General features: G+C 42.2%; 3 protein-coding genes across 7 annotated transcripts in view; 1 reads left to right on the top strand and 2 right to left on the bottom strand.

Moving 5' to 3' along the window:
• The window catches only part of LIN52 (lin-52 DREAM MuvB core complex component), a 92970-nt gene extending 89320 nt beyond the window's left edge, over window positions 1-3650 (bottom strand). For both annotated transcript variants that reach the window (XM_037128054.2, XM_037128064.2), the window contains exon 1: window positions 3572-3650. In XM_037128054.2, the coding sequence (XP_036983949.1) occupies window positions 3572-3602 (31 nt within the window). In that variant the 5' untranslated portion in view covers window positions 3603-3650. The remainder of the gene's footprint in view (window positions 1-3571) is intronic.
• Window positions 3651-4103: 453 nt separating this feature from the next.
• Window positions 4104-27503, top strand: ALDH6A1 (aldehyde dehydrogenase 6 family member A1). 3 transcript variants are annotated; one of them, XM_037127940.2, is made up of 13 exons: window positions 4104-4245; window positions 14443-14499; window positions 16063-16137; window positions 16304-16465; window positions 16706-16784; window positions 17210-17512; window positions 19331-19452; window positions 20942-21131; window positions 21339-21520; window positions 22935-23114; window positions 23377-23475; window positions 25864-26001; window positions 26999-27503. In XM_037127940.2, the coding sequence occupies exons 1-12, from the start codon at window positions 4198-4200 to the stop codon at window positions 25966-25968; spliced, it is 1602 nt and encodes a 533-aa protein (XP_036983835.2). In that variant the 5' UTR covers window positions 4104-4197; the 3' UTR covers window positions 25969-26001; window positions 26999-27503. The 3 variants fall into 3 exon arrangements, with proteins under 3 accessions (XP_036983835.2, XP_053529294.1, XP_036983842.1); XM_053673319.1 differs by having other exon boundaries at window positions 25864-27503; XM_037127947.2 differs by lacking the exon at window positions 4104-4245 and adding an exon at window positions 12363-12421 and having other exon boundaries at window positions 25864-27503.
• BBOF1 (basal body orientation factor 1) overlaps window positions 23475-27656 on the bottom strand; it is a 47068-nt gene continuing 42886 nt past the window's right edge. For both annotated transcript variants that reach the window (XM_037128032.2, XM_053673320.1), the window contains one exon: window positions 23475-23615. In XM_037128032.2, coding sequence (XP_036983927.1) covers window positions 23604-23615 — 12 coding nt within the window. In that variant the 3' untranslated portion in view covers window positions 23475-23603. The remainder of the gene's footprint in view (window positions 23616-27656) is intronic.

The following is a 27656-nucleotide window of genomic DNA, read 5'->3' as shown; positions in this document are numbered from 1 at the left end:
TAAGACCACTGTGCTGGTATTCCTCCTTTCCTCACTGACCCCTTCCTCAATCTCCTCTTCCACTCAGGCCCCATCGTAAGCTGGCTTCACGTAAAGTTCCCCAAGCAGATCTCATTTAGTCCCATAGCCTTTACCAAGCCAATGATTCCATATTTATATTTCCAGGCCCAATCTTCCCCTGATCTTCAGAGTTATATATCTCAGTAGCTACTTGACATCTCTATCTATTTCACATGTGTAAAAAAAATTCCTTGAGTCTAATACATTCAAACCATAATCTCCTGGTTCTCTGTATCTCAAGAAATACATTCAAACCATAATCTCCTGGTTCTCTGTATCTCAAGAAATAGCACCAACACTCAGATGCTGCCCATTCTTCAGGCCTTCATTTCCTCCACCCTTCCACAAAAAAATATTAGTAAATCCACTAGTTTCTATCTTGAAAATATTCCCTGAAACCAAATTAATTAACCAAGGAACCAACATTTCTCTCCTGGACTACAACAACTTCTTCACAGGTCTCCCTTTACCCATTCTTACCCCTTCCCCTCCACACCCACAAATCTGTTCTCTGCAAGGTAGCCAGAACTGATAAAAAAAAACAAACAAAATGTGAATCAGTTCATGTCACTCTCCAGCTTAACAGACTTCTCCCCAGCTAAATTAATGAATTTGTGTCTACCATGACCTACATGATTCAGCCCAATTCTTTGACACCATTTCCTCGCCACTCTTGCCTGGGCACACACTTACATTTAACGTTTGTTGAAATACATATTGTATGCTCAGTATACTAACTGGTTGTATAAGTTAGTTAATTTAATAATTCAAACAGTAGTTCTTAACATTTTCTGGGTAAGCCACATCTTTTGAAATCCAGAAAAGGGAAAAAGCTATGACTCACTCCCTAGAAAATGTACACATATATCAATTTTTTCAACATGAACTTTTCTCAGAATTGAACTTTTCCCCCAAATATTCTAAGAGAATTTCTAATGACATTCTAATTGATCAAGAACTCAACTCTAATAAATTTCCTTAACTAAAGCATCCAAAAATTATAAGAAAGGAAAGCTGTGTGTAACACAAAATGTTAATTTTCAAATTCCTAAGGAATGTTACCAGTGGGAAGCTCGACCATAATAAAAATAAACTTACTGGGGGTAGAAGCCAATAACCAACAAGGGTGGCTTATGAAAACCACAGTTGGGGACATAACTCAGACTCTGCTGTGACTCTTACTCTCACAATTCAAGTAGATGGCTTTATTTGATTACAATTTTCTTTTTTTCAAAAAAGTCCCAGAAAATTCAGCATTAAAAGGCAAATGAGTAAATGACCTAATCTTTTTCTCTTTTTAAAGATTTTGTTTATTTATTTTCCGAGAGAAGGGAAGGGTAGGGGAAAGAGAGGGAGTAACACATTGATGTACAAGAGAAACATTACTTGGTTGCCTCTCACACACACACAATCAGGGACCTGGCCTGGAACCCAGGCATGTGCCCTGACTGGGAATTGAACCAGTGACCTTTTGTTTCACAAGCCAGCACTAATCCACTGAGCCACAACAGCCAGGGCAATGACTGAATCTTTTCAAATCAACATTATCTGAATTCAGTTTTAAATGTAAGGACACATGGAACACTAAAAATAAAAGTGAAAGAGCTAGGCAGGGAAATATTTTAGGATGATGTACTTATTTAGAAGCTGAATTTAAGATCAAAGAAAGTGCTCAACTTGATTATGTCAGATTAAAAAAAGATTAGGCAGAGAAGTGAAACTTTGTGAAAGATGAAAGTGAAAACTTTTAAGAATCAAGAATGCAGAGAGAAACAATGAAGATGACTGGAAGATAAAAGGAAAAAATACATAACATTCTCAATACTCTTCCTACCCAAAGAAAAGAAATTGAGAGAAGACAGAAAAATCAAACACAAAGAACAGAGCTCTAAAATCTCCAAAACTTACAAATAAACTATAACCTAGTAAACTTAAACATTTTAACAAAAATTACTTATACTTCTATCACTTGGCTAGCTTTCCTAAATTTTGGTAAAATATACATAACAAAATTTATCATTTTAAGTGTACAGTTCAGCAACATTAAGTACATTCCCAATGTTGTGCAACACCGCATCACCACAATCCATCTCCATAACTTTTCACCCTTCCAAACTGAAACTTTGTGCCCATTAAACAATAATTTCCCATTCCCTTGGCTAACTACTTAAATGCTCTCTCTCCCTCCTGCTTTTTTCTGGGGAGGGAAGGGCATTTTAACTGGAGAGCACCCAAGTAGGAGAAAGAATCTCTTTTGACTCTGAACACCAATAATTTCTTATAGTCTACCTCCACCCAAAAAACTTAAGACTCGGTTAACCTGAAAGTTAAGAAGGTAAAGTAATATTATTTATGTATATATCAACTCATTCTTTCAACTATGAACAAGACAAACCTCGAATTTATAACCTACTGTGAAAGGGGCAAAGTTAACAGAATACATATACTATGTTGACAATGAGGGTACTGAGATAGTGAACAATGGTGAAGAGGGGGAAATCCACACACTACATTCCGGGAGGTGACATCTAAAATAAGACCTGAAACTGCAAGAGTTTACATGTCTGATTCACCTTCTCTTCACCCAAAGCACTTAGCATTATGCCTTTCATATAGTAGTCAACCCAGTTTTCCTGGCCTCGATTTCCTCATTCCTGAAATCAACTTTGAAAGATTCATTCTAAATACAAAATGTGTTGGTTTGAGGAGGGTAAACCACGTAACAATAAAATGGACGTGGGGATGGGGGCAGTAGAAGCAAAAAATGAGTTAAGAAATGGCTGAAAGACCCTAACTCTCTTAAGCAGAATAGAGCGCAAAAGGATACGGGTATACCAAACCACTCAGCTGCTGGGATGACTTACATCTTACACAATATACAAGCAGAAATCGTTCACTCACTCAGCCTGAGAAAACGCCTACTGTAAAAGAGAGGCTGAGAAGTGTGCAAGACTAAAGAAATCTCAATTCTCATTTTTCTTGGAACTCTCCTGGCGAGGGGCCAGGAAGGTCCCCCACTTCTCTTGCTGCCAGGACAACCGTACCAATCTGGCGAGACAAAAGAGAACCAAGTTCAGTCCCGGGACGAGGTCGGCCACCAACCCCAGCGAGGGTTGGGGAGAATCGTTCCAGGTGGTCCAAGACAAGAGAACTGACCATTCAATGGATCTCCCCAGAAGAAAGCTACAGTAAGACACCCCCAGCACTGGGGGAAAGAAAGTGTCTTTCCCTCCTCGGTCCTCAGTGAAGTGAGGCTTAAGGAAGCGAAAGGCCCCGGGATGGGTCCCTCCCGGGTGCTGTCCTCCACTCGCCTGGTACACAGGGGGGAAACTGGGCACCTCTGGAGCAGCTGTGAAGGATCGGCGAGGTGAAAACGCACCCGCATCCTAAGGAAGAGAAATGGAAGGGAAAAGAGAGGAGCCCAAGAAAAAAGTGTAAGTTTGACGGGCAGACGGAGAGCGAAAGTCGACAGGGGAGCAGGCGAAAGAAGGATCTCTAAGCCGGCTCTTACCCTCTGTGGGAGACGCCATCTTCCAACCCATGTCACGTGACGTGGCCAACCGTCGGCGGGAAAGCTGTAACCCACAAGCCACGCCCCCAAAGAAAAAAAAAAAAAACCCCATCCTCAACGCCCAGTCCCATCTCGTTTCTCCCCCACCCCCATAGGGCAGTCTTTGCCTAGCCCCGCCCCCAGTGCTAGTCGCAGCCCCTCGCGCACTGGAAGAGGCGGAGCGCCTGCAAAATTCTCGGAGAGTTTTATTTACTTTCCTCATTGGGGGTGGGGCCGCAGTCGTTCCTGTGGCCAATCGGGGTTCCCTGTTAGGGGGTGTCTTCCCTGCGCGCTGAATACAGAGCACCCAAGTTAGGAGCGTCTTCCCTACCTCCGCCAACAGAATTTGCTGAGGTGGGAGAGGGGAGAGAGCGTTTCACTTCTGACCAATCGCCTACCCCCAAAACTGGAAATGGGGGTGGGGTCAGGAGTCACGGTGAGTGATTGGCTGGGGGAAATGGTCCTCTCCACCAATGAAGAGGTGCGACAGGATGGTGGGGCGAAGAGGAAAAATTGCAGCCGCAGTTTTTCTAGGGAGTCACTGGGAGTAGAGGCCCCGGGAGGCGGAGGAGCAGCAGCCTGGAACCATGGCGGCGGTGGTGGCGGCGGCAGCAGTGCGGGCTCGGATCCTGCAGGCGAGTGAGGGTGGCACTGTGGGGTCGCGGAGCTAGGAATTGGATCCTTGCCGTCCACTCTCTGACTCAACCCCTTCGTGGCCGACCCTGCCGTTTCCACAAGACGTGCGGCCCTGTCCTTTCCACCTCACTCTGTATTCGCACTCATTGGGTCCAGCTCCAGATTAGCACCCCTGCCCTTTTCCACTTTTCGTTTTGAGCCTCCCCTTATCTGGCTCTGGCCCACTCTCCTCCTCTAGCCCTGCCCCGTTACTGCTGTCACACTCTCTTGCCCTCACCTGTGCTCGGTACCGCCACATTCTTTACTTTGCACTTCTCCACCTGCCACCTCTCTCTCTAGAAACTCCCGTCTGGTCACTTTTTTTAGAGCTTTTGCATCTGTCAGGAGCGTCCAGATTGTTCCCTTCTCCGACTTTATTTCACTGTCCACAACCCGAGCTTAAGAGGAGGAGGGGACAGAAGAGGGGCGAGGTCAGTGGGTGGACTTTGAATCGTCTTCTAAAAGTGTTTTTCTCCGAAGCAGCCGTTTGCTAAGCTATGTTCCACAGGCCACGGGCTGTCCCTTCGTTTGCCAGGACTTTCAGTTAAACTTGCTCTCAGCAAAGTTACAGTGTTTATGGTGGTAGTAAATAACACACTTACGATACTAGTTTGTCTCAAGCACATACAAGGCACTAATCATCTCTAAAACAGGTAATAGAAAATGGGAGTCAAGGAAGACAAGAAGTTTGAGTTCCAAGTTCTTGCTCCTAAGTCAGTGGGCCAACACACCCTCAACACTGCCCATGGGGACTGGGGTGGTTAGGTCCTCTAGGAAGCCACTTAAGGAGGGTTGGTAGAGCTACAGGAGCTCATGCCTGAGACCTGTGACCTTCAACTCTGTTCATAGTCTTTCCCTTCTTGTTCACAGTTTAGCAAGGACTTGGAATGTGAGGCAAGATTTGCTGCAGACAACATTCTCCAACCTGCAAGAAACAACATTGCCCTTCCTACTCATTACATCCAGCCTGGGAACTTCTTCCTTTATACTGCTGGACTTTTAGATACTATTGGTATTTACCAGGTTTAATGAGTTCTGCTGCATAAACTTACTCATTTTTAGGATTCTTAGCAGAGTCAGCAAAGGTTAACGTTTAAATATGCTATTTAATGGGAAAGTGTGGGGTATGGGTTGGAAGGTTTGTCGGATGATCTGGCTTCATTCGTCTATTTCTTGCTGTCATCCCAGTTTTGTTTTTCTAGTATCCTTTTTTAATAGTAGGAATGCAAAGTTTCCACCCTGTGTTTCTAAGTCTCCTTGAAATCTTTTAATGAAATTGAATTTTTCCTTTGCCTCCTTCCTGGCCCCTCAGTCACACTGAGTGATTAAGGAGAGCATCTGCCCCTGGCTGGTGTGGCTCAGTGGGTGGAACACCAGCCTACAAACCAAACTTGCTGGTTTCATTCCTAGTTAGGGCACATGCCTGGGTTGCAGGCCAAGTCCCCACTTGGGATTGATGTTCCTCTCTCATTCTTCCTCCTTTCCCCTTTCTCTAAAAATAAATAATCTCTTTCAAGAAAAAGAGATTCTTAAGAAGATTTTTACCTTTTGCATCAAGGAGAAAAATCTCCCTTCCTGTGTACTTTATTTTGGAAACACTCTATTTTCTTACTTATTTGAAGAAACTTCTGAGTTGAATTGGAAAAGAACAGAAACAGTAATCCTTATCCAACTAGTAGTTACTGTAACATGAAACATGATAAAGAGCAGTCTAGATTCCAGCAGTCATGAATTTTAGATTCATGAACTATCAAAAGGACGTGTAAAGGAGAAAGTTTGTGACCTCAGTTAAAGTGCATGTTCAGCATAGCTTCTCTGTTCCGGTGGCTAGTAAAATTTAGAACTGATGCTCCTTGTGTTATGATGCCCAAAACCAGACTTAAAGAGAGTCTCAGTGACTTGACTCAGTGATGCATAAAAAGCACAGGCTTCACAATCATACTTGGATTTTATCCCACCTCCAACATTTTCTTTCTTTAAAAAAAAAATTATTCATTTATTTATAGACAGAGGGGAAGGGAGGGAGAGAAACATCAATGTGTGATTGCCTCTCACATGCCCCCTACTGAGGACCTAGCCTGCAACCCAGGCATTTGCCCTGACTGGGAATCAAACCAATGACCATTTGGTTCACAGGCTGGCACTCTATCAACCAAGCCACACCAGCCAGGGCCAACATTTTCTAGTTTTAAGAATATTTGTGAAGAGTACAGTTAATTAATATAACAAGTAAATTACCTAACACTTATAACTAAAGTCATCCAAGGTTTCCCAACTAGACCCGGGACTTAAATCTTGGCATCACTTTCTGTGTCAGGCACTTTCCCCAGGCTTTGGGAAAGGGCAGGTAAATAAAATACTTACTGAAATATCCATTATTAGAATTCAGCAATAAGTGCTAAACAATAGGAGTGTAACAGGGTGAAGCCAAGGGGGGGACCTCCTAAAAAAGGGATTTGGAATGGGATCCAGAACTCAAGGTGTCCAAAATATATTAAGATGTCCTCACCCCTTCCCCCCACAGGTGTGAGTTGGGGAAGGGACAAGTGGAGCAGGGCCATTGAGAGCTCTTTTGTACAGCAAAGGCTTTGCAGCTAACCTCTGGCATGGTCATTTAACATATCTATAACCTTTAACCGGTTACATAGATATGCTAAATAGCTGTGGCCATGCTCTGAGCCAGGGGGATGAAAGTGACTTCCACCCAAGATGTAACTGGGGGCAGGTCCCCTGAGTTACAGCGCCTGCGGCCTGCCTGGGAGCTTGGAGAAGATTGGCTCCAGGACATCGGCCACACCTGCCCAGACTCACTATGGCAGCCCAGTAAACTTGGAATAATACAGGAATGCTGGCAAACATAGCCGATTGTAGGAGGAGTCGGAAATGGGGCTGCAAAGGAGGACTGGTGTGGGGGATTTAAACCCAGACAGGGCAGCCATTAAAAGAGAGGGAACCACACAGCTGTGGCAGTGCAGAGAAAGAGCCACGTCCTTTTAGCAGAGTGAGGACCCCCTCTTGGCTCTGGTGGAAGAAGGGAGGACCACGAGGCTTAGTCAGAGTGCAGACCCCTGCAGCTCTGGTCGAAGAAAGAACCACGTGGTTTTGGCCAGAGTGCAGACCCCTGCAGCTTTGGTAGAAGAGGCCCACGCAGCTTTGGGGTGCTCCCTTTTGCCACATGACCTGGGAAGCAGGAGAGACTTTGCCTGGAAAGATGGGTACAAAGAATCCTTGCCAGTAGCCCATGAGAAGGTGCCACATGACTTTGGATTAATTAGAGATCCTGCCTGGGCGGCGACACAGCTGATGGTACCAGTGGCCTGGAAACACGGACATGTGTTCTTTTACTGAGTTAGGGCAGGGGGAGAAGGGAGCAGTGTATGCCTCCGTGGATATCCTAAAGGACTTTGATATTTTAATGAAGACATTAGGTCACTACTTTAAGTCCGTATAGCATTAAATAAACCTTTCCTTTTCACAAATCTCTGGTATTGAGAGATGTTTTTCTGATTGGCAGCAGACAATTGAACCCAGTAGATGGTCCAGATGGTATTAGTATACCATGCTCCGGGGTCCCGGCCCCTGTGTGTCTGTTCTGTAACAGGAGTGCATGGCATGTTGGGGCAACATATGGGAAGAGCCCCAAACTCAACCTGTGCAATTCAGGAAAGTCTTCCAAAAGGAATTGGCTCTTGGCTCGAGTCTTGCAAGACTAGCACACCTTTTGCCAAGTGGAGAAGGAAGCTCCTGGTAAAGGAAATAGCGAATACAAAGTAAACACTGAGAGAGCAAGAATTTTGATGTGGTGGAATGTAGGATAGTTTCTGCAGCAACAGTGCCAATGATTATTTCTTGGGAAATGAAGAAAAGGTAGGCAATCTAACCTGTCAAAAACTATGTGATAATGTTTTTTTATACCAGATACAGTGCCTTTTATGCCTTCTTGATAGCAGGGCGGCTGAGTGCAAGTGAAAAAAATAAAACTAAGTGGCCTAGAATGTTCAAGTTGGCTGATCCATGCATTTTCTGCCCTATTAGAAAGCATACATGAAACAAAATTAATATCAAATGATTTCTTGGTGAGTACTCATTCTTTCATTTTGCAAAATATGACTGAGGGCTTACTCTATTCCAGGAACAGTGCTAGGGGTTGAGGACACAACCATCTAGTGATCTAGGGGGAAAGGGACTTAATAATTAAACAGATGTTATTTCATAATACGATATGAGGAACAGAAGAATCCAGGTGTTGTGTGAACTCCACAACAGGTACTTAGCCTACGCTAAGACCTGAGATTGACACTTAAAAACTTCCCAAGTCTGCCAGTTCTGTCACTCCCAGGAATTAAGCTTGTTTCTCCTTCAGAGGAAACAAACCACGAAGTGAGAAATTCCTCAACTCCCCACTAACCGACCTACAAAATTGACCTGCACCTACATGCCAAAGTGATGTCTAAGTAGGGAGCGAAGGAGTAGGAGTGAACCAAACAAACGGGATGAAGAAGTTTCAGACAAGAAGATAAGAGTATGTGCAAAGACAAAGCTCAAAACGTGTTCCAAAAGGCTGGAACAGAGAGCAAGGAGGGATGTGGTAATCTATGAAACTTGAGAAGTAAAGATACTGTTTGAAGTCCTCTACACGACATTAAGATCAGTCTTTTTCCCCAGGGCAGTGGAAAGCCATTGGAGGGTTTTAAACAAGGGGGTTGTCTGATCAGATTTGTGTTCTAGAAAGACCCCCTGGCTATGGGGTAGAAGCTAGGTTCAGAAGATTTAAAGTTGGAATCCAGGTGAGAGGTAATGGTGGTGTGGGTGTAGCAGGAGAGCTAGAGAAAAAGGGGTATATTCAGAGATTTCTGGAGGAACAAATCGGCAGGACTTGTTTTATTCACTGTGAGGGCTTGGCATGACATTGAGGTTTCTGGTTAGGCAACTAGGTGAATAGTGAGTAGTTCATTCACTGCAAGGTGGGCTATAGGAAGCAGATCAGGTTGATGAAAAATTAGGAGTTTAGCTTTTCCAACATGTACCTAAATAACAAGTGAGAAATATAGGAGAGACAGTTGCACAGATACTACCTGAAGAGGAAGATTCTGGCTAAGGACTACAAATTTGGGCATGATCAGGATCTAACTAAGCCACAGGAAGTGATAAAAAATCACTCTAGGAGAGTATAGTATGCAGAATGAGAAGAAAAGAAGTCCTAGGACCTCTTTTTTCTTTTTCTTTTTTTTTTAAAATTTTTTTATTGATTATGCTGTTACAGTTGTTCTATTCCCCCCCTTCATTCCCCTCCACCCTACCCCCCCATCCCCACCATTACCCTCCCTTTAGTTTATGACCATGTGTCTCAAGTCCTTTAGATTCTATATTTCCCATGCTATTCTTGCCCCCCATCTATTTTCTATCTACCGTCTATGCTACTTATTTTCTGTACCTTCTCCCCCCATCTCCTCCTCCCACTCCCCTGTTGCTAACCCACCTTGAGATCTTCATTTCTATGTTTCCACTCCTGATCTAGCTGTCCTTTTAGTTTGCTTTCGTTTTAGGTGTGGTTGTTAATAACTGTGAGTTTGCTGTCCTTTCACTGTTCATGTTTCTTTAACTTCTTTTTCTTAGATAAGTCCCTTTAACATTTCGTATAATAAGGGCTTGGTGATGATGAACTCCTTGAATTTGATCTTATCTGAGAAGCACCTTATCTGTCCTTCCCTTCTAAATGAAAGTTTTGCTGGATAGAGCAATCTTGGTTGTAGGTCTTTGGTTTTCATGACTTGGAATACCTCTTTCCAGCCCCTTCTTGCCTGTAAGGTCTCTTTTGAGAAATCTGCTGACAGTCTGATGGGGACTCCTTTGTAGGTGACTGTCCCTTAGCTCTTGCTGCTTCTAGGATTCTCTCCTTCATTTTAATTTTGGCTAATGTAATGATGATGTGCCTTGGTGTGTTCCTTCTTGGGTCCAACTTCTTTGGGATTCTCTGAGCTTCCTGGATTTCCTGGAAGTGTATTTCCTTTGCCAGATTGGGGAAATTCTCCTTTATTATTTGTTCAAATAAGTTTTCCACTGGTGGCTGTGCCTTTCCCCCTTCTGGTACCCCTATAATTCGGATGTTGGAGCGTTTAAAGATGTCCTGGAGGTTCCTAAGACTCTCCTCATTTCTTTGAATTCTTGCTTCCTGACTCTTTTCTGTTTGGCCATTATTTGCTTTCTTCTGGTCCACTCCATTGATTTGAGTCCCAGTTTCCTTTTCATTGCTATTGGTGTCCTGTGCATTTCCATTCATTTCAGTTAGTTTCGCCTTCATATATTTGTCTAATTTGTGGCTATAATCAACCAGTTCTGTGAGGATCCTGATGACCAGTGTTTTAAACTGTGCATCTGAGAGTTTTGCTATTTCTTCATCGCTTAGATCTATGGGCTGTGGGGCTTTGAGATCTTGCGACATTTTTGGTCTGTTCTGGCCCTTTAAGTGTGACAAGCCGTGCCTTGGACTCCCAGGTCGCTGGGTTGTGACTCTGTATGTGGGGGCGTGGTCAGAGCCGGGAAATGGCGGCGCCCTCTACTGCCGCTTGCCGCTGGCCCTGGTCCAACCGCCCACTCCCTCGGCTGTCCGCTCGCGCACAAATGGGCGACCACAGTCAACATGCAGCACCGCTTCCCCGCTGTCTCCTCCGAGGTCGCTCGCCTGGTGGCTCGCTTCGTCGCTCACTAGGTCCAACCCTGCGCCTGGATTCCACGCGTCTGTATTCTGCGCCTGAGTCCGTCTGACCGAGTTTTCCTGTGCAACCCCTCACCAGCCGCTGGTTTCGCCCCTTACCGGTCAGGCTGAAGAATTTGTTGTTAACGGACTTCCAAAAAGTTCAATTTTCCGTGTTCTGGCTGTGTTTTCTGTTGCTAATATTTAGTTGTCTATAAACTTGGTTGTGTGAGAAAGCACGGTACATCCACCTATGCCTTCATCTTGGCGGAAGTCCTCAGGACCTTTTTTTTCTAACCCAAAGTGTGCAGGTAAAGAAGAATGAACTAGCAAAGAAGGCAGAAAAGTAGTCTAAGAGATGGAAGAGATACAAGGGTATCACAGAAGACAAGTGAAAAGGGGGTTCAGGAAGTAGAGTGAACCCCCGGGTTCACTCTGTTATGTAGAATTTCCTAGGGATGAGAGACCAGAGAAGAGGCTGACAATTCCTTCATTACACAAAGTTTATTAAGGGAACTTGTGTACAGGGTCTGACAGAAGTAACACCTGCTTGAGGGTGGTTGGTAGGGTAATAATACGGGTGTAATAATTTCTAGTTTTAATTTGAAAATTTCACCTAAAATGTCATGGTGTGCTTGAGTGTGATTTTATGTTACAGAATTACATGCTTATGATTTTGTAATGAAACAGGGGCATTATTTGTGCCAGCCCCTGTATTTATGAGGCTCATCGTGAGTGACGGGAAGATGGTATGGGTACCCTTTGTGCTGTGTAGCAGGCACAGAGGGGTTCTAGAGGGCAGGGCTGGGTATGGGGAACAGGCGCATGAACTCCCCCAGATAAGGGGAAAATGCTTTGCAGGTTTGCTTGGGGTGTAGATCCTGGCCTCTTTCGGCAGCTGGCATGCCTGGAACGTAGGGGAGAGGTCAGTCAGATAGTCCCTGAGGGGATTATGGGGAAGCAATGTCTGTTTTGGCCAGGATCCATTCAGCCATCTAGCTACCAGGGTCCCACAACAGTCACACCGTGGGATAGCCTCTCAACCTTACCTGGTCACCTCTGCTGAGAGGTCAATTACTACAGAGTCTGTGAGATGCAGGAAGTCACTGGTGTTTATTTTAAGCATGAAGGTTGGAACATATTGAAGTTAGTGGGAGATGAGGAAATAAATGTTAAGTCGTATAGACAACCTTTGCTATTAGATAGAGGGAGGTTTAAGGTACAGGAGAGAAAGGGTATTTGATGGAAGTGCAAGAGGCAGGAGAGGTTGGCTTCAGAACATAGGTGCAGAAATTAGCCTTAGATCAGAGGACAGACACCACTTCAGTCGCCCACAGAACTGACTGTGTACTTCTGTCTCCCCGTCCCTGTGTCCTCTTACAGCTCGCTTGCTACCTTCTCCATTAGAAAAGGGAAGAAGGAAAGGATGAGTGCAGTTGCAGGTCAGTGTTGTAGATTTGCCCGTAGAAGTTGAAGTTCTCATCTGACGGTTTCTGTTTCCTCTGCAATAGGAAAATAAGGTCAGCTCTTGAGAAGAAGAGGGAGAGTAGCAGAGTTGGAAGTTTTAAGATAATTGATAAGTTTTGAAATAGCAAGGAGAACAAATAAGTTATTCGTAATAATGGGATAATAATGACATTTAAGGAACAGCAACTGTTTTTATATCTGTGCAGTCTTGGTCACAATAACTCTGTGAAGTTGGTGAACAAGACAGATACAGTGCCTATTCTAACGGAACTTACAGACAAGTGCCCAGGCAGTTACAACAGAGACAAATGAACCTGATAGGGGAAATATTGGCTGCTATGGGACACCTAACCTAGTCTGGGGCGGGGGGCAGTCAGGCCCAGGGGACCTTTCTTTTTTGTATAGTAGATATTTGTTGAACACCTACTATGTACAAGGTTGGTATTGGGAACATGGCTATAAATAAGATACGGTTGACTCCACGAGAGTGCTGGTGGTTTAAAACAGCTTTTGTGAGGCGTGGAGGAGAAAGCAGACTGGGCATTTGGAAGGTCTTTCTGCTGACCTACGTAGGACCAGCACCCTCCCCGGACAGCGCTGCAGGTGCATGAGTTCTTACACTCCACGAGGCTCTAACCCTGGGGTGAGCATGGTCTCTCTTCAGACCAGACCACAGATTGTTTGATCACGGGTTTCTTTTATACTCCTTTTATAGTCCCAGGTGTTTCAGATTGCTCACTTTGGTTAGACTTTAATATTCCTTAAATCAACTTTCATAACATATATACAAACTATTTATTTAGAAAATTATTGTAACTGATCCTCCCAGTATTCTGATTATACCATATCAGTGTGTGTGGCATTAAAAAATTAGCTGTATTGAAATAAAATTGGCATAAACTATATATATGAAAAGTATACCATTTGATGTATTAATATTTGTATACCTGTGAAAACATCATCATAATCAGAATAATGAATACATCCACACCCCCAAAAGTTTTTCTTTTACCTTCTCCTCTTCACCTCCCTCATCATCTTTAGGCATCCACTGATACGCTTTCTGGCACTACAGGCCAGTTCGCACTTTCTTGTTTTATATAAATAAATTATACAGTATGTACTCTTTATGTCTGACTTTTTTATGCAAATTACTATAATTATTCACGCTGCATTTATAAATAGCTCATTTTACATTGCTGAGTAGAAGTCCAGTGTGTGGGTAAAACCACATTAGTTTCCCATGGACTCATCCCGTGGTGGGCACATGGGTTGTTTCTGAGTTTTGGGCTGTTATAAAAAAAGCTGCTGTGAACATTTGTGTTCACATATTTATGTGGGCACGTTATATTTGATACTTGGTTGCATACTGTCTTATATTCAACCCCTATTTTGTTAGACACCATGCTAAGTGCTTTTATATTGTTAGATTTATAGTACTACATTTATAAAAGCTAAGTGCTTTTATATTGTTAGATGTATAGGCCAAAAATGAGGAAAATAGGGGTTAATGAAAAAAAAATGTTTTAAATCAGAGCTGTTTGGAAATTGAGGACACAGTCATTATGGTTTATTTTTTCCTCAGTTTGCTGTATCTCAGTCTCCTGTCTTTCCTCTTTAAAGATTATATGCTCCTTGCCCTGGCTGGGTTGCTCAGTTGGGTGGAGCATCATCCCATACACCAGCACGTTGTGGGTTCGATTCCCAGTCAGGGCACGTGCCTAGGTTGGGGGTTCCATCCCCAGTTGGGGCACATTCGGGAGGCAAACAATCAGTGTTTCTCTCTCACGTCAATGTCTCTCTCTCAAATGAATAAACATATCCTTGGGTGAGGATCTTTAAAAAAAAGATTATATGACCCTTGAGAGCAAACATCAACTCTTTATTCACATATCCACAATAATGACTATAATATTAAGCATACAGTAGCCATTTACTGGGTTTTTAACAATTTTCTGCTCTCAGTTATGAAAATAGTCATTCTGTTACTTCACAGGTTTCTTCCAAGGTGAACTCCGCTTGGTATCCAGCAGCCTGCTTCTCATCTTCAGTGGTGAGTTTATTTGGTGTGAAAAGCAGACTTCTGAGAAGGAATCCAGTGTAATTTGTGGGCATCCCCTTTACCTTCGCTATGGAATTGTGAGCGGCGTGTGTTGGAAACTTCCTTTCTATCTTGGTTTTCATATTTAATATTATGTATAATATGTTGTAAGCATTTTCAGTATAATAAGATGGTCTTTATATGTGGTTATGATTTTAATGGCTACATTATATTCCATTAAGTATGTGTGTGTGTGTGTGTGTGTGTGTGTGTGTGTGTATATATATATAAAACCCGATTTAACTCATTTTTTCCATATAACATTGAGATTTGCCTCAGTTTTTCCATATTGTTTTACAAGCAATTATTTATAGTTTTTCCTCCTTCTTTTAGATTACTTCTCTCCTGGAATAGGATTACTAAGATACAAACATTTTCATAGCTTCTAGAAGTTTAGTTGACCCTGCCAGAAGATTTGTGCTTCTTGGCAGCCTTTAGAGTTGTTTTTATGGACCTTATCTGTCAGCCATGTGCAGCGTCTAAGATCTAATAAATAAGTCCTTTCTGTGGAGAAGCAGGCACACGCTGTAACACAGTACAAGGGGGTATTCCCCAGAAAACTGGATTTATTTTTGAAAATTGTATATTTATTCTTACATGTTTAAACTTCAGTCACCTTCAAAGTACTCTCCATTTGATGTAATATACCTATCGAGACTTTTTTTCACTGCTCAAAACAGTTTTTGAACTTGTTGATTTTGATGCCTTTTACTGCTGCCATTTTTTGTTTCACCTCCTCCACATCTGCAAAACGTTTCCCTTGGAGGAGTTTTTTCATCTGGGGAAACAAAAAAAGTCACTGGGGGTGATACCAGGTGAACAGAGTGTGTGGGCAGATACACTTGTAAATCACCCATCATGAAATGGGCAAAGGTGTTGAAAGAGTCTTCAAAAAAATTCCCTGGAGCCCAACACCTTCGCAACGACGCCAGCTCGTGCACTGATACAGCCGGGTTCCTAGAACACACACCTGGAGGGGGAAGCCTGTGGGGAAGTCTGCCCTCCAGAAGATGATTGCTCCTTTTTAGGGGAGGTCCCCCTCCTTAGTCCTTTACCTTTTTGGTGGAAATGTAGTGAAAGTACACTTCTTCTCAGAAAAAAAGTCACAGATTAAAACATTTTTTAAACATTTTGATCATAAAAGTAAGACATTATCATGATAATGTGACAGAAAATCATCTGGGCCAAGAAGTCATAATAGCCCCTCTCTGTTAACACTGAGTCTGCTGCTTTTTCAGTTTCAGCTTTACAGTGACATGTGTTTACTCATGAAGTTCCATGTGTGACTAGCTGAGAATGTCCCATTTTCAGAGACATCACAGTATTGAGAGGCTCTGCCCCATCTTAACAAACACTGTAAGCAAGTACATTGTGTATCACTTTCCAAGTGGTAACATCTGTAGAGAGCTGTACGTTCATTACCGACCCGAATTCCTTCCTCTTTGTGAAAGTAAGAGACAGAAGTAAAGCAGTTAACTAATACAATGTTTTGTCTGTGTGTGTTTTTCCCCCCAGCCAACTGTAAAGCTCTTCATTGATGGGAAATTTGTGGAATCCAAAAGTGACAAATGGATTGACATCCACAACCCAGTAAGCAAAGCTGCCCAAACTGACTAGCCTAGAATTCTGGGAACACAGCCGGAAAGTGGACACCTGGGTGTCTCTTGCGAAGCATGTAGTGTTGCCTTTGTGTCTAGAAGAAAAATGGAGAAGGTGGGGCAGCAGCAAAGCATGATGTACTGCTTTTTCCCATCAGGCCACCAATGAGGTCATTGGTCGGGTCCCTCAGGCCACCAAGGCTGAAATGGATGCAGCTGTTGCTTCCTGCAAACGTGCTTTTCCCACTTGGGCAGACACTTCAGTATTAAGCCGTCAGCAGGTCCTGCTTCGCTATCAACAACTTATTAAAGAAAATTTGGTAAGAAATCTGAATGATACCATTTTCCGAACTTATCTAGAGGAGACTTGTCATGCCACAGGGGCCCTTTTAACCGCCTACTCTCTCTGCAGCATCCAGAGACAGGTCCTGGCCGTTTCTCTTCCTCACACGACCTCTTGCCCAGTTTTGTCCTTCCCCGGCTGCCTGAGAACTGAAAGGAGGCACATCCTTGCATTGGTTTCTATCTGTGTATTTTCTATCTGTATGTTTGCTCTCTAGAAAGAAATTGCCAGGTTAATCACACTGGAACAAGGGAAGACCCTAGCAGATGCTGAAGGAGATGTATTTCGAGGCCTTCGTAAGTTGGGAGTCTCTCATGAGGAGTTTCGGGGACCTTTGGGAAAGAGGCAAAGGAAACTGGGAGGGAAAGATCCCATAATGAGGGATTGCTTTTATCCTTTATGTAGATTTTGTTATCCTTTGATATCTTTTTTAATACTTATGGAAAATTGCAATACTTCTCAGGGATCTATGAAACAGGTGTACTTCATTCTTTGTTTTAGTTAACTGATCTTCCAGTAAGTATGTACATTTCACTGTCTTTTTCCCATTTACAGAGTCTTATTTTGAACTATCTCTTTACATGGAAGGTCAAGTTAGTATTTCTTCCTTCTGTCACGGGCCTGAGCCACGCCCTGGCCTCGGGACTTACTGGAGCGTGCTAAAGCTAAGTAGTGCACAGTTTGGGCAGCTGGCGGCCTGACTGCTTCTCCTCTGTTGCAGAGGTGGTTGAGCACGCCTGTAGCGTGACATCCCTCTTGCTGGGAGAGACCATGCCATCCATCACCAAAGACATGGACCTTTATTCCTACCGTCTGCCTCTGGGCGTGTGTGCAGGCATTGCTCCGTTCAATTTTCCGGCCATGATCCCCCTTTGGATGTTTCCCATGGCCATGGTATGTGGCAATACCTTCCTCATGAAACCGTCAGAGCGAGTGCCTGGAGCAGCTATGCTGCTTGCTAAGCTGCTCCAGGACTCCGGCGCCCCCGATGGAACACTGAACATCATCCACGGACAACATGAAGGTAACTGCCCTTCAGAACGTGGCACTTGGTCTGACTACCAAAAAAATCACAGTGTTGAGTGGTAATGGGGTGTTCTAGAATGAGGAAGCTAGGGAGGAAGGGGTTTACTAGTAGTAACCTCCATGTTTGAAGGTAGTGTTTGTTGGCTGTTTTGCCATCTGCGTGCTAAGGTAACTAACTGGTGAGTAGTAGTGTTTCTTGTCCTAAAAAATATACTGGAACAAAGAAATATGGATTAGGGCAAGGCATGGATAAGATTAAAGAGAAAGTTTTCACTTCAATATTAAGAGAATTTGTGAGGGTATTTAACTCAGAATCTGTGGACCTCAGAGATACTGAAGGCCTTCTAATTCATGTAATAGCTACTATTAAAAGGTGCTTCTGCCCTTGGTGGTGTAGCTCAGTCGGACTGAGCATGGGCCTATGAAGCAAAAGGTCACCGGTTCAATTCCCAGTCAGGGCACATGCCTGGGTTGTAGGCCAAGTCCCCAGTAGGGGGCGTGCAAGAGGCAATGACACGTAGATGTTTCTTGCCTTCTCTTTCTCCTTCCCTGCCCCTCTCTCTAAAAACAAAATAACTAAAATCTTTAAAAAATAAAAATTGTGTCTGTGTTTCAGGCACTGTTCTTAGTACCTTCCATGTATTATCTAATTTAATCTTTATAAGAACCCTTTGGGATAGGTGCTATTATTTTTCCATTTTACAGATAAGAAAGTTGAGGCATAATGAAATTTAGTAATTTGCCACTGCTAGAAACTATTGAAACTGCGAGGTACATACCCAGGAAGGCTGCTCCTGGTTTTTACTTTTAAATAGTCACATGCTGCATAACATTTTGATCAACAGCAGACCGCAAAGATGACAGTGGTCCCAAAGACGATAATGGAGTTGAAAAATTCCTGTCGCCTTGTGACATTATAGCCGTTGTAACATTACAGCACAATACATCACTCACACGTTTGCGTTGGTGCTGCCGTAAACAAACCTACTGCACTGCCACTGGTAGAAAAGTCAGCGTATACAATTGTGTACAGTACGTGTGCTGATAGTGATAGTAAATAACTATATAACTGGTTTATGTATTTACTGTGCTACATTTCTTGGTATTTTAGAGTGTGCACTTTCTCCTTAGAAAAGAAGTTTACTATAAAATAGTGTGTCATGCCGGCGGCAGACTCAAGTTTACTGTGTCTCCTGATCGTATCATTTTCTCTTGTGTTTAATTTAATCTCATACTGTTTTGTCCAGAAGCACACTGTACTGGCCTGTAGCCTATGGACAACAGGCTATACCGTGTAGTCTAGGTGTGTAGTAGGCTGTACCACCTAGGTTGGTGTAAGTGCACTCTATGATGTTCACACAATAACAAGATCACTTAATGTTGAATTTCTCGGAATGTAGCCCCGTCATTAAGCACACACGACTGGTCTGTGCTATGTTGTCTCTCGTGAGGGTGCCATAGTATCTCAGAGTTCTGGTGTCTAGTGACAGTTGAGTGAATATCACATGCTTAAAGGACAAAAGTACTGAAGGGCTGTTATTTTATAGGAAAATAGGAATTTTATCCTTCAGAGTTAGATTGTGGAAGTTCTGGAATAGCAAATGAGATAAATAAAGGGAAGAGGCTAAATAGAATTTGTACATTAAAGAATTAAAAGGACAGAGAAAGAGAGAACTTCAAAATGGGAATCCAATATAGAAACACAAAAGTATGAAAAACTTTTCCTTCATAGCAGTGGGGAAAGGGGAAATTTGTGATGTCGAGAAACACATAGCCATTTGCTCCTCTATGGTAATCATTTATTTTCTTCTTTAAGCTGTAAACTTTATTTGTGATCATCCGGATATCAGAGCAATCAGCTTTGTGGGATCCAACCAGGCAGGAGAGTACATCTTCGAGAGAGGGTCAAAACATGGCAAGAGAGTTCAAGCCAATATGGTGACTTCTTATTCCTTTTTTCCCCTCAAACTCTGTTAGATGTATTAAAATTGCTTCAGCCAAGGGGCCACTCATCCCATTCTAATGCCTGTGTTTCCTTATTCCACTTTTATCCTGAAGAGCTTTCCTTTAACAAATGAACCTTGTGATGAGTTGTAGTCTAAGTTACATTAATTACCTTTTATCTTATACAACAAATTTTGGTGCCAAAACGGCACATTTTCCCCTGAGACTGTTATTCAAATTCTTTGGGTTTTAGTGGTAACAGCCGAATTCTAGTTCTAGCCCTGTTTCTTCCTTCTAGCCCTTTATACCTTTTCTTCTTTTAAGGTGTATCCTGACTTAGTAATGTCAAAATACCTTCTTCCCTAAAAGGTCAGACTATTTGAAGCACTGGAAGGAGCCCACTATCCATCTATGAGATGTGTGGTTTACTTGGTTGCATAGTATTGCTGTTCTTTTACTAGCTTCTTGTCAGATACTTGACAATCCTTTGATACCATATACAGTCCAGTTACTACTCTCTCACCCTTTGTCTAATGCTGCATAGGGATAGCCACCTATGCACAGGCTTGGGCGCTTCATGATATGCCTGCTTATTTCTTTTCATGACTGAATGTGTTTTGGCCATTTTGACTTAAGTCCCTCCCAGTTCACTATTAATTTATTGAGCGACTTCTGTGTCTAACAGTATACTGTGTGTAATTGGATAAAATTAAGGAGCTGATGTGGTGTTTATCCATGCACTCAATTGTAGTTGCATCTGAAAATGTGTGGAAATGACCAGATGTATGCAGTCTGGGGAACCTCTTTCCAGAAACTGTTTATCAGGAGAGGTCTACCTCCTAGTTTGCTTTTCAGCTGGCTACTGGCATTATTGCTGGCAGCTGTTTGTTTACACTACTCTTATAACTGGAAACCCAGCAGACAACAGATTCTTTCCTATCTAACTTAGGAAAGAGAAGGAATTCCCCACTGGCTCCTGGGTGCAACGTTTAGCCTATCATTTTGACTTAATGTGATGATTGGGGCTCTTGTGTTTTGGTTTATATTGATCTAGATAAGCACGTATCAGTTAACCTGGAGGCTTGTACAATGTTACCAGTACTCAAGCAGTATCAAAATAATAAACTATCCTCAAAAAGCAATAAAGGCCCTGGCTGGTTTAGCTCAGTGGATTGAGCTCGAGCCTGTGAACCAAAAGATTGAAGTTCAATTCCCAGTCAGGGCACATGCCTGGGTTGCAGGCCAGTTACCAGCAGGGGATGCACAAGAGGCAACCATACACTGATATTTCTCTCCTTCCCTTCCCCTCTAAAGATAAATAAATTAAATCTTTTTTTAAAAAAGCTTTTAAAAAAAGGCAATAAAGGATAAATTCTCCTTTCCTTACCTTAAATTTTTATTTAGAATCTCAGATTCTTTGCCAAATTTCTTAGCCTAATTGTGTTTTGCCAAGGAATAATTCATGTGCTTTTCTATTTCCTAGGGAGCCAAGAACCATGGGGTAGTCATGCCAGATGCCAATAAGGAAAACACCCTGAACCAGCTGGTCGGGGCAGCTTTTGGAGCTGCTGGTCAGCGCTGCATGGCTCTTTCAACAGCGATCCTTGTGGGAGAAGCTAAGAAGTGGCTGCCGGAGCTGGTGGAGCGTGCCAAACACCTGAGAGTCAATGCAGGTAATCAGGTATCTGCCTGCCTCTCTACACTGCATCTGTGGCACTAAGCTCTTGGTTTTAACTTTGGCCTTTGCCAATGGGCACGATCATGTCAGTTCTTACCATTGCTTCTCTTTATACTGTACTTGGTGTTTGGTTTCATCTTTAGTTGGCAGTCATAATTTATGTTGTTGAAGACCTCTCGGACACTTCCGTGTTGTTTTACAGGAGACCAGCCTGGAGCTGATCTTGGCCCTCTGATCACCCCCCAGGCCAAAGAGCGAGTCTGTAATCTGATTGATAGTGGAACAAAGGAGGGAGCCTCCATCCTTCTTGATGGTCGAAAAATTAAAGTCAAAGGCTATGAAAATGGCAACTTTGTTGGACCAACCATCATCTCAAATGTCAAGGTAAACAACTCTGGATTATTTATTTCCCAAACATGGGAGCTAACGGAATTTCATCCCTCCGATTTGTAAATGAGGAACATTTAGTGACTGGAGACTTCAGGTCTTGCCAGGATTACTCAGTTATTTTATCTAGACTCTGAATAAGCCTTTCTCGCTCCTAATCTCTCTTCACTCTATCAGCAGTCAGCAACCTTTCCATAATGGACTAGATGGTAAATATTTTTGGCTTTGCAGGGGTACATAGTCTGTTGCAAGTATTCATTCAACTCCTGACATTTTAGTGTGAAAGCAAGCATTAACATTGTGTAGCTGCGTTCTAATAAAACTTTATTTATGGTCAATGAAATTTTAATTTCAAATAATTTTATATGTTGTGATTGATTTGTTTTCAAGCCATTGAAAAAACTTAGAAATTATTCTTAGCTCATTAGCGCTACAGGAACAGGTACCATGCCACATTTGGCCCAATGGCCATGTTTTTTCAACCCCTATCTTGCATTACACTTGCTACTTACTTGTTTTATGTTAATTTTGTCTTCCCATTTCTGCTTACTTCCTAGCTTATAGCTATTGCAGAATCTCCATCAACATATCAGCCACCCCGTATTTATTGAGTGCTTACTCTGCACCCTAAAGTTAGCTGCATCTTTACCAGAAAATGACAAAAGAAAAAAGAATTTTTATTTATCAAATTTTTTTATTTATCAAAACTCTACAAGTCTCTCAGCTAAAATTAATGATGAGGTTGAGGTTCAGAGGCTTTTATTTGAAATATATGTATCCTCACTAATCCTACTATAATCCTGAATAATTGAGTTGAATATAAGTGTAATAGAAATTATGAAATCTCTTGCCAAAGAACCATAGAGGAAAAATTCACTTATAAGCAATAAACACAGCTCACTGTCTGCAGTGGTAAAGGATGTTTAGAATGTTTAATGTGACCTGATATCAAAATTTAAACGTACAGACTTGTGGGAGGCAAAAGAGTGAATGAGAATGGATTGTTTATGTTACAGAAAACTTAGCACAGGGTTTCTTTAAACAGAAAAAACTCCCCTGTGGTGTTTTAAATATATACTTGATTCATTAAAAATGAATTTTCATGTAAGTTTTCGGTAACATAATAATTGTATAAATAGGTTATACAAGTATGAAAGCTAGTGATGGGTCGGACCTACAAATACAAGTGCTTGAAAGAGAGGAGTGTAATTGTACTTAATTGGAATTTCAAGTTATTTATATGATTGGTAGCTTGGAAGGTGGAGCACAGCAAGATATCACTTCAAAAAATAGGTGGTTTAAAGTGAAAAGAGATTACTAACATGAAAGCTGTCCATGTAAACAGTGGGTCCTAAAGAATCAAACAGGCATAAAATACTGACTCCTTTTCTGGATGTGTCACTCACGGCAGCCGAACATGACCTGTTACAAGGAGGAGATTTTTGGCCCAGTTCTTGTGGTTCTGGAGACAGACACTTTGGACGAAGCCATTAAGATCGTAAATGATAACCCCTATGGAAATGGAACTGCCATCTTCACCACCAACGGGGCCACTGCTCGGAAATATTCCCACTTGGTAGATGTTGGACAGGTTTGTGGACAGAACTTTCTGGGGGCTCTCGTGGCCATTTTTTGTGCTGGGGAGATGGTGGACGGTGATCAGCTGCTGCCCCTCTGGTCTCCCACGATGCTCCATTTCTTCCTCAGGAATAAAAGTTCACGAGGTGGGGGTTGGGTGGAAAGTGGATATTTAAAAGTAGTCTCTCTAATGCCAAACATTTATGCTTCTAAATGGAGAGTTCCTTTGCTTGAGTCTGTTTCTGGGTGTCTGACGTGGACTCGTTCTGCTGTAGGTGGGTGTGAATGTCCCCATTCCAGTGCCTTTACCGATGTTCTCCTTCACTGGCTCTCGATCTTCCTTCAGGGGAGACACCAATTTCTATGGCAAACAGGTAACTGTGTTTTTAAAAATATCTTTCCCTCTAAGAAACTCTCTTTAACATATTCAGGAACAAGGATTCTGCAAGGAAAAGCTTGCCAGTAGCCTCTGTGGGGGTCACGCATTGTTCAGTAGTGCTTGTCAGTAGGTTCCCTAGAAAAGATTTAAAAGTTAATGAAATTTTGCCAAAGCTGCTTCTTGCCAAATAACTCAAAGGAAAAAAAATTTTAGGGAATGGGCATGAGGAGGTCCAAGCTTTTATATATGCCCTTTCCTCTCTGCCTGGGACCCTCTTTCTGCCTCCCCGTTTTCATCTGACTGACTCTTCTTCATCGCCTGTCAAGTCTCCATGTAAAGAGTGGACTTCTCCAGAACACCACTTCTTCCCGCCAGCAGCCCCTTCCTCAGCGCTTCATTGTGTGCGCCCTCACGTACTCCCCCTGCACGTGTCTCTCCCGTAATGGTTACTCATTTACAAAAAACTTATGTAGCATCTTCTTTGTACGGAACACTATTCTAGGCACTATAAGTACAGCGCTGACCAAGGAAAATACAGCAGATCTGAAACCAAATTGCCTGGGTTCACACCCAGCTCGGCCGGTTATTAACTCTGTTCCTCGGGTTTCTTCTTCTGTAAAATGGGAAGAACAGCAGTGTGTGTGTTTCCCGAGGTGATGAGGTATTGCCACGTCCTTCAGCAGGTGCAGTTGTCCTCAGGCAGGAACAGACGTGGCCTCTTCGAACAGCAGAAATGGGCTGGAGCCCGGGGAGTGAATGAGTACGAGAGTGGTCAGAGATGAAGCTAGAGAGGAAGGCAGGGCGATTCCTGCCTGCGGGGATGTTTCAGCCACGTTTCCTAAGAAGCCCTCGTCCGCTTTCTTTCTCCATCTGCAGCACCTGCAGAGCAGGTGCCCAAACGAATGGGCTAGTGGAAGTTATTTCTAGTTCTACAGAAGTACAGCCACTTTGAAACCTTCAGTAATAAATTACATTTCTTCTATACATGTCTCCCTTTTATAGGTTAATAAAAAATGAACATTGGGATTGCATAGCACAATAGGAAAGTGTGGCCAATTGGTAAAGAAAGAAAGAACTTTGGTTATTTGGAGGCTCATGATACAGTTTGTGACAAAAATCACAGCTTTTGTAAAACTAATTAGTTTGATACTATTAACAAAATTTCTTCATAAGTTACTCTGTAAGTGAGGCTTCTTGGGGGAACAGGCTGACCTCATATAGAGTTTGAAGTCTTAAATCCTCAGGTAATTAAATTGCTAATTTGCGTCCTGGAAGGAAGACATGAAAGTATCATTCTTATGTGGTAAAATGTAAACTTTAGTTGTATCTTATAATGAAAGTGTGTAACAATCTCTAAAGTTATCTTCAATATATTAACATGGCTTAGCCCTGGCTGGTGTGGCTCAGTGGATTGAGTGCTGGCCTGTGAACCAAAGGGTTGCCGGTTCGATTCCCAGTCAGGGCCCCTGTCTGGATTGCAGGCCAGGTTTCCAATGGGGGGAGTACAAGAGGCGACCACATATTAATGTTTCTCTCCTCTCTTTTTCCCTCCCTTCCCCTCTCTGAAAATAAATAAGTGAAATCTTAAAAAAAAAAAAAAGACATGGCCCAAATTTTGTCAAGTAATTCTAGAAGAGTATTTTAATCACTCTGTAATCAAATAGTGTGTTTTTTCCTAACAATATCTTTCTAGCTTTCTAGTAATCTGTTGTTGGATCTGTACAGTCAAGTCCCCTTTGCTCAAGCCTATTCTTACAAAAATAAACTATATGTGAAGACTTAAATATGCCGAACTTTTTTTGGCTTACCTATTATAGGTGATTTAGAAGTGAATGTGTGTATCAGACATTTTACTTTAGGTTTGTATGATATTGTGGATTTGACTACTTGAGTGTGGCTGTTTACCACTGACATTGGTCAGAAATGGCCTAATCCATATTTCACCTTCACGGGAATCGTTTCCTTTTCTCCTGACACACTGCTGTGAGGTAGGCATTATGGTCCCAGGTAAGGCCCAGAGTTAAACAGCAGCCCAGAGGAGTAGAGGCAGGATTTAAGCCATGTCTCAAAAATTGAGAGCACATGATATTCAGCTGTAGGAACAGAATGATTTACAAGCTTAACAGATTACATTGTTTCATTTTTTCCACTTATATAATAATGTTCTTGGCCAGTTTCAATATAATGGTAACTAAGATCTGACTCTTTACTCTGTGTCAGGTATTAGGCTGAATCTTTTAGATAAATTTACATGAATTAATTGCACCTGTTTCTTAAATGGGAGCGTGAGTAGCACTTCACAGTACCACCTTCAAAAGTCGATTAAAAGAGGAATCATGAAACCTCCCAAAAATATATTCTGGTTTTTTCCCGTTCTCTTTAGGGCATCTACTTTTACACTCAGCTAAAGACAATCACTTCTCAGTGGAAAGAAGAAGATGCTACTCTCTCTTCACCTGCTGTAGTCATGCCGACGATGGGCCGTTAGACACGCGTTTGTTCCAGACTCAGTCCACCCTAAGTAATCTGTTCTTGACTGCCTTCATTTGCCAACTTTGCTCAGATCAGATGCCTGAGAATGGAATACCTTGTAACTAAACTCTTTCTCGGGACATTAACCCCTGCAAAGTTGCTACAGGGAGACTCCCAGTGTAACTCTGAAACTGTGTTTTCACTTACTCTTCATGCTTCCCTTTCTGAGGTAACTGTTGTTAACTGTGAAATGCTTATCTGGAATGAGAGCTTAGACCTGTTTTCCAAAAATTCTCCCTTTTTCTGATGACTTGATGGGAAAATTAGTGTTTGTAAAGATTCTCCGTAAGTGGAAGAGGGCCTCTTGGGTGGGGAAATAGGATAGAAATAACTCACCCTTTGGTGGTTGGCCCTCCAGCACAGGCTTACACCAGTGGGGGAGACCCTGGTGCCAGGCTTTTCTGAGCCTCTCACCGCACACTAACCAAGTTATAGTCTGTCTCTATTTATCCCACAGTTGCAACAGCTGCTTCTCTCTTTTGCTGAATGCTACTTTGTCCTAGTGATTCATGACCACTGAATTCTATCATTGTCTCTGTTCCTGCTTCTTAAAACCATTTCTCAAGGATACCTGAGTGTGCACTGGATAAACCAATTTTTCGTCGTGTGTGCCAAGTGTTAAATTTCAGGCTTTGCTTCAGCAATCATTAATTAATGCTTCAGTGATTAACTCAGATGCCTTCTTTTTTTTCTTTAAAGAAACCCATTTCAAAAGTTATCTTAGACCCAGAAATCAAGGGGTGTTTGCCTTAAGCAAGTCTGACCTGATAGTCCTTGACAAATGTTTTATGTTGCTCTTTCCTCTTGTCTGCATTTCTCATGAATGATACTTTTTAGTGAAAGAACACTTAATGTAGAATAACTGACTAGGGTCTAAGAAATTTTAAAGGTTTTCATGACATAAAGTGTAAAAAAGAAATGCTCTGACAAATTCTCCTGCTACCATTAATTCAGCTATCTTTATTCTCTTTGTTTCTCTGATGTAGCTAAACTGTAAGTCAAAGAAGATACCAATGTGGTAAACCGAACAGCGTCTTTCTTTTGTTGTACGTCCCAGCTGAACCTTGTCTTTCGGATGCGGTTTTCACCCAGTGAACTGGTTCCGAGCCAGTGAATAATCTCTGGTCTTTAGCCAGATGACACAGGTCACTTATTTTCCTATTTCCCTGCTACTCATGTGGATAATGCTAGCCTACTCCATGGGATTAATTAAGGATAGTGAAAACCTTGAAAATGTTTGTGCACTTTACATATTTTAAGCTTATTACTACCACCTACTGGATAGAATGTAAAAATTTTTAATCACTTAATGCAGCGATTTTCAACCTTTTTAATCTCATGGCACACATAAACTAATTTTAAAATTTCACAGCACGCCAAAAATATATTTGTTGCCAATCTGACAAAAAAGGTATAATTTTGATTGATTTATCAAAAATATTAATAAAATTATCTAACCTTTTTGCTCCAAAGTGACTTTTTTTTTTTAAACAAATCAGGTGCCTATAGTCATGTATATAGGATTTCTGGTACCAAGAATTAACCAATCAGATGCCACCTTATTATGCACTGTGACCAATAAAATGCAACTCTAGTACATGACTTACATATTTATGATTCAAGACAGGGCATGCATACTGGCTG

Source organism: Artibeus jamaicensis, unplaced genomic scaffold (assembly GCF_021234435.1).
Source record: "Artibeus jamaicensis isolate MK-2021 breed Jamaican fruit bat unplaced genomic scaffold, CSHL_Jam_final contig_851, whole genome shotgun sequence".
NCBI classification, from domain to species: domain Eukaryota; kingdom Metazoa; phylum Chordata; class Mammalia; order Chiroptera; family Phyllostomidae; genus Artibeus; species Artibeus jamaicensis.
This window is presented reverse-complemented; position numbering and strand designations above follow the sequence as displayed.

Coding starts and splice junctions, on each gene's coding strand:
- ALDH6A1 (XM_037127940.2), top strand. CDS start 4,198: ATGGCGGCGGTGGTGGCGGCGGCAGCAGTGCGGGCTCGGATCCTGCAG. Junction 21,521..22,934: donor CCATCATCTCAAATGTCAAG/GTAAACAACTCT, acceptor CACTCACGGCAG/CCGAACATGACCTGTTACAA. Junction 23,115..23,376: donor ACTTGGTAGATGTTGGACAG/GTTTGTGGACAG, acceptor GTTCTGCTGTAG/GTGGGTGTGAATGTCCCCAT.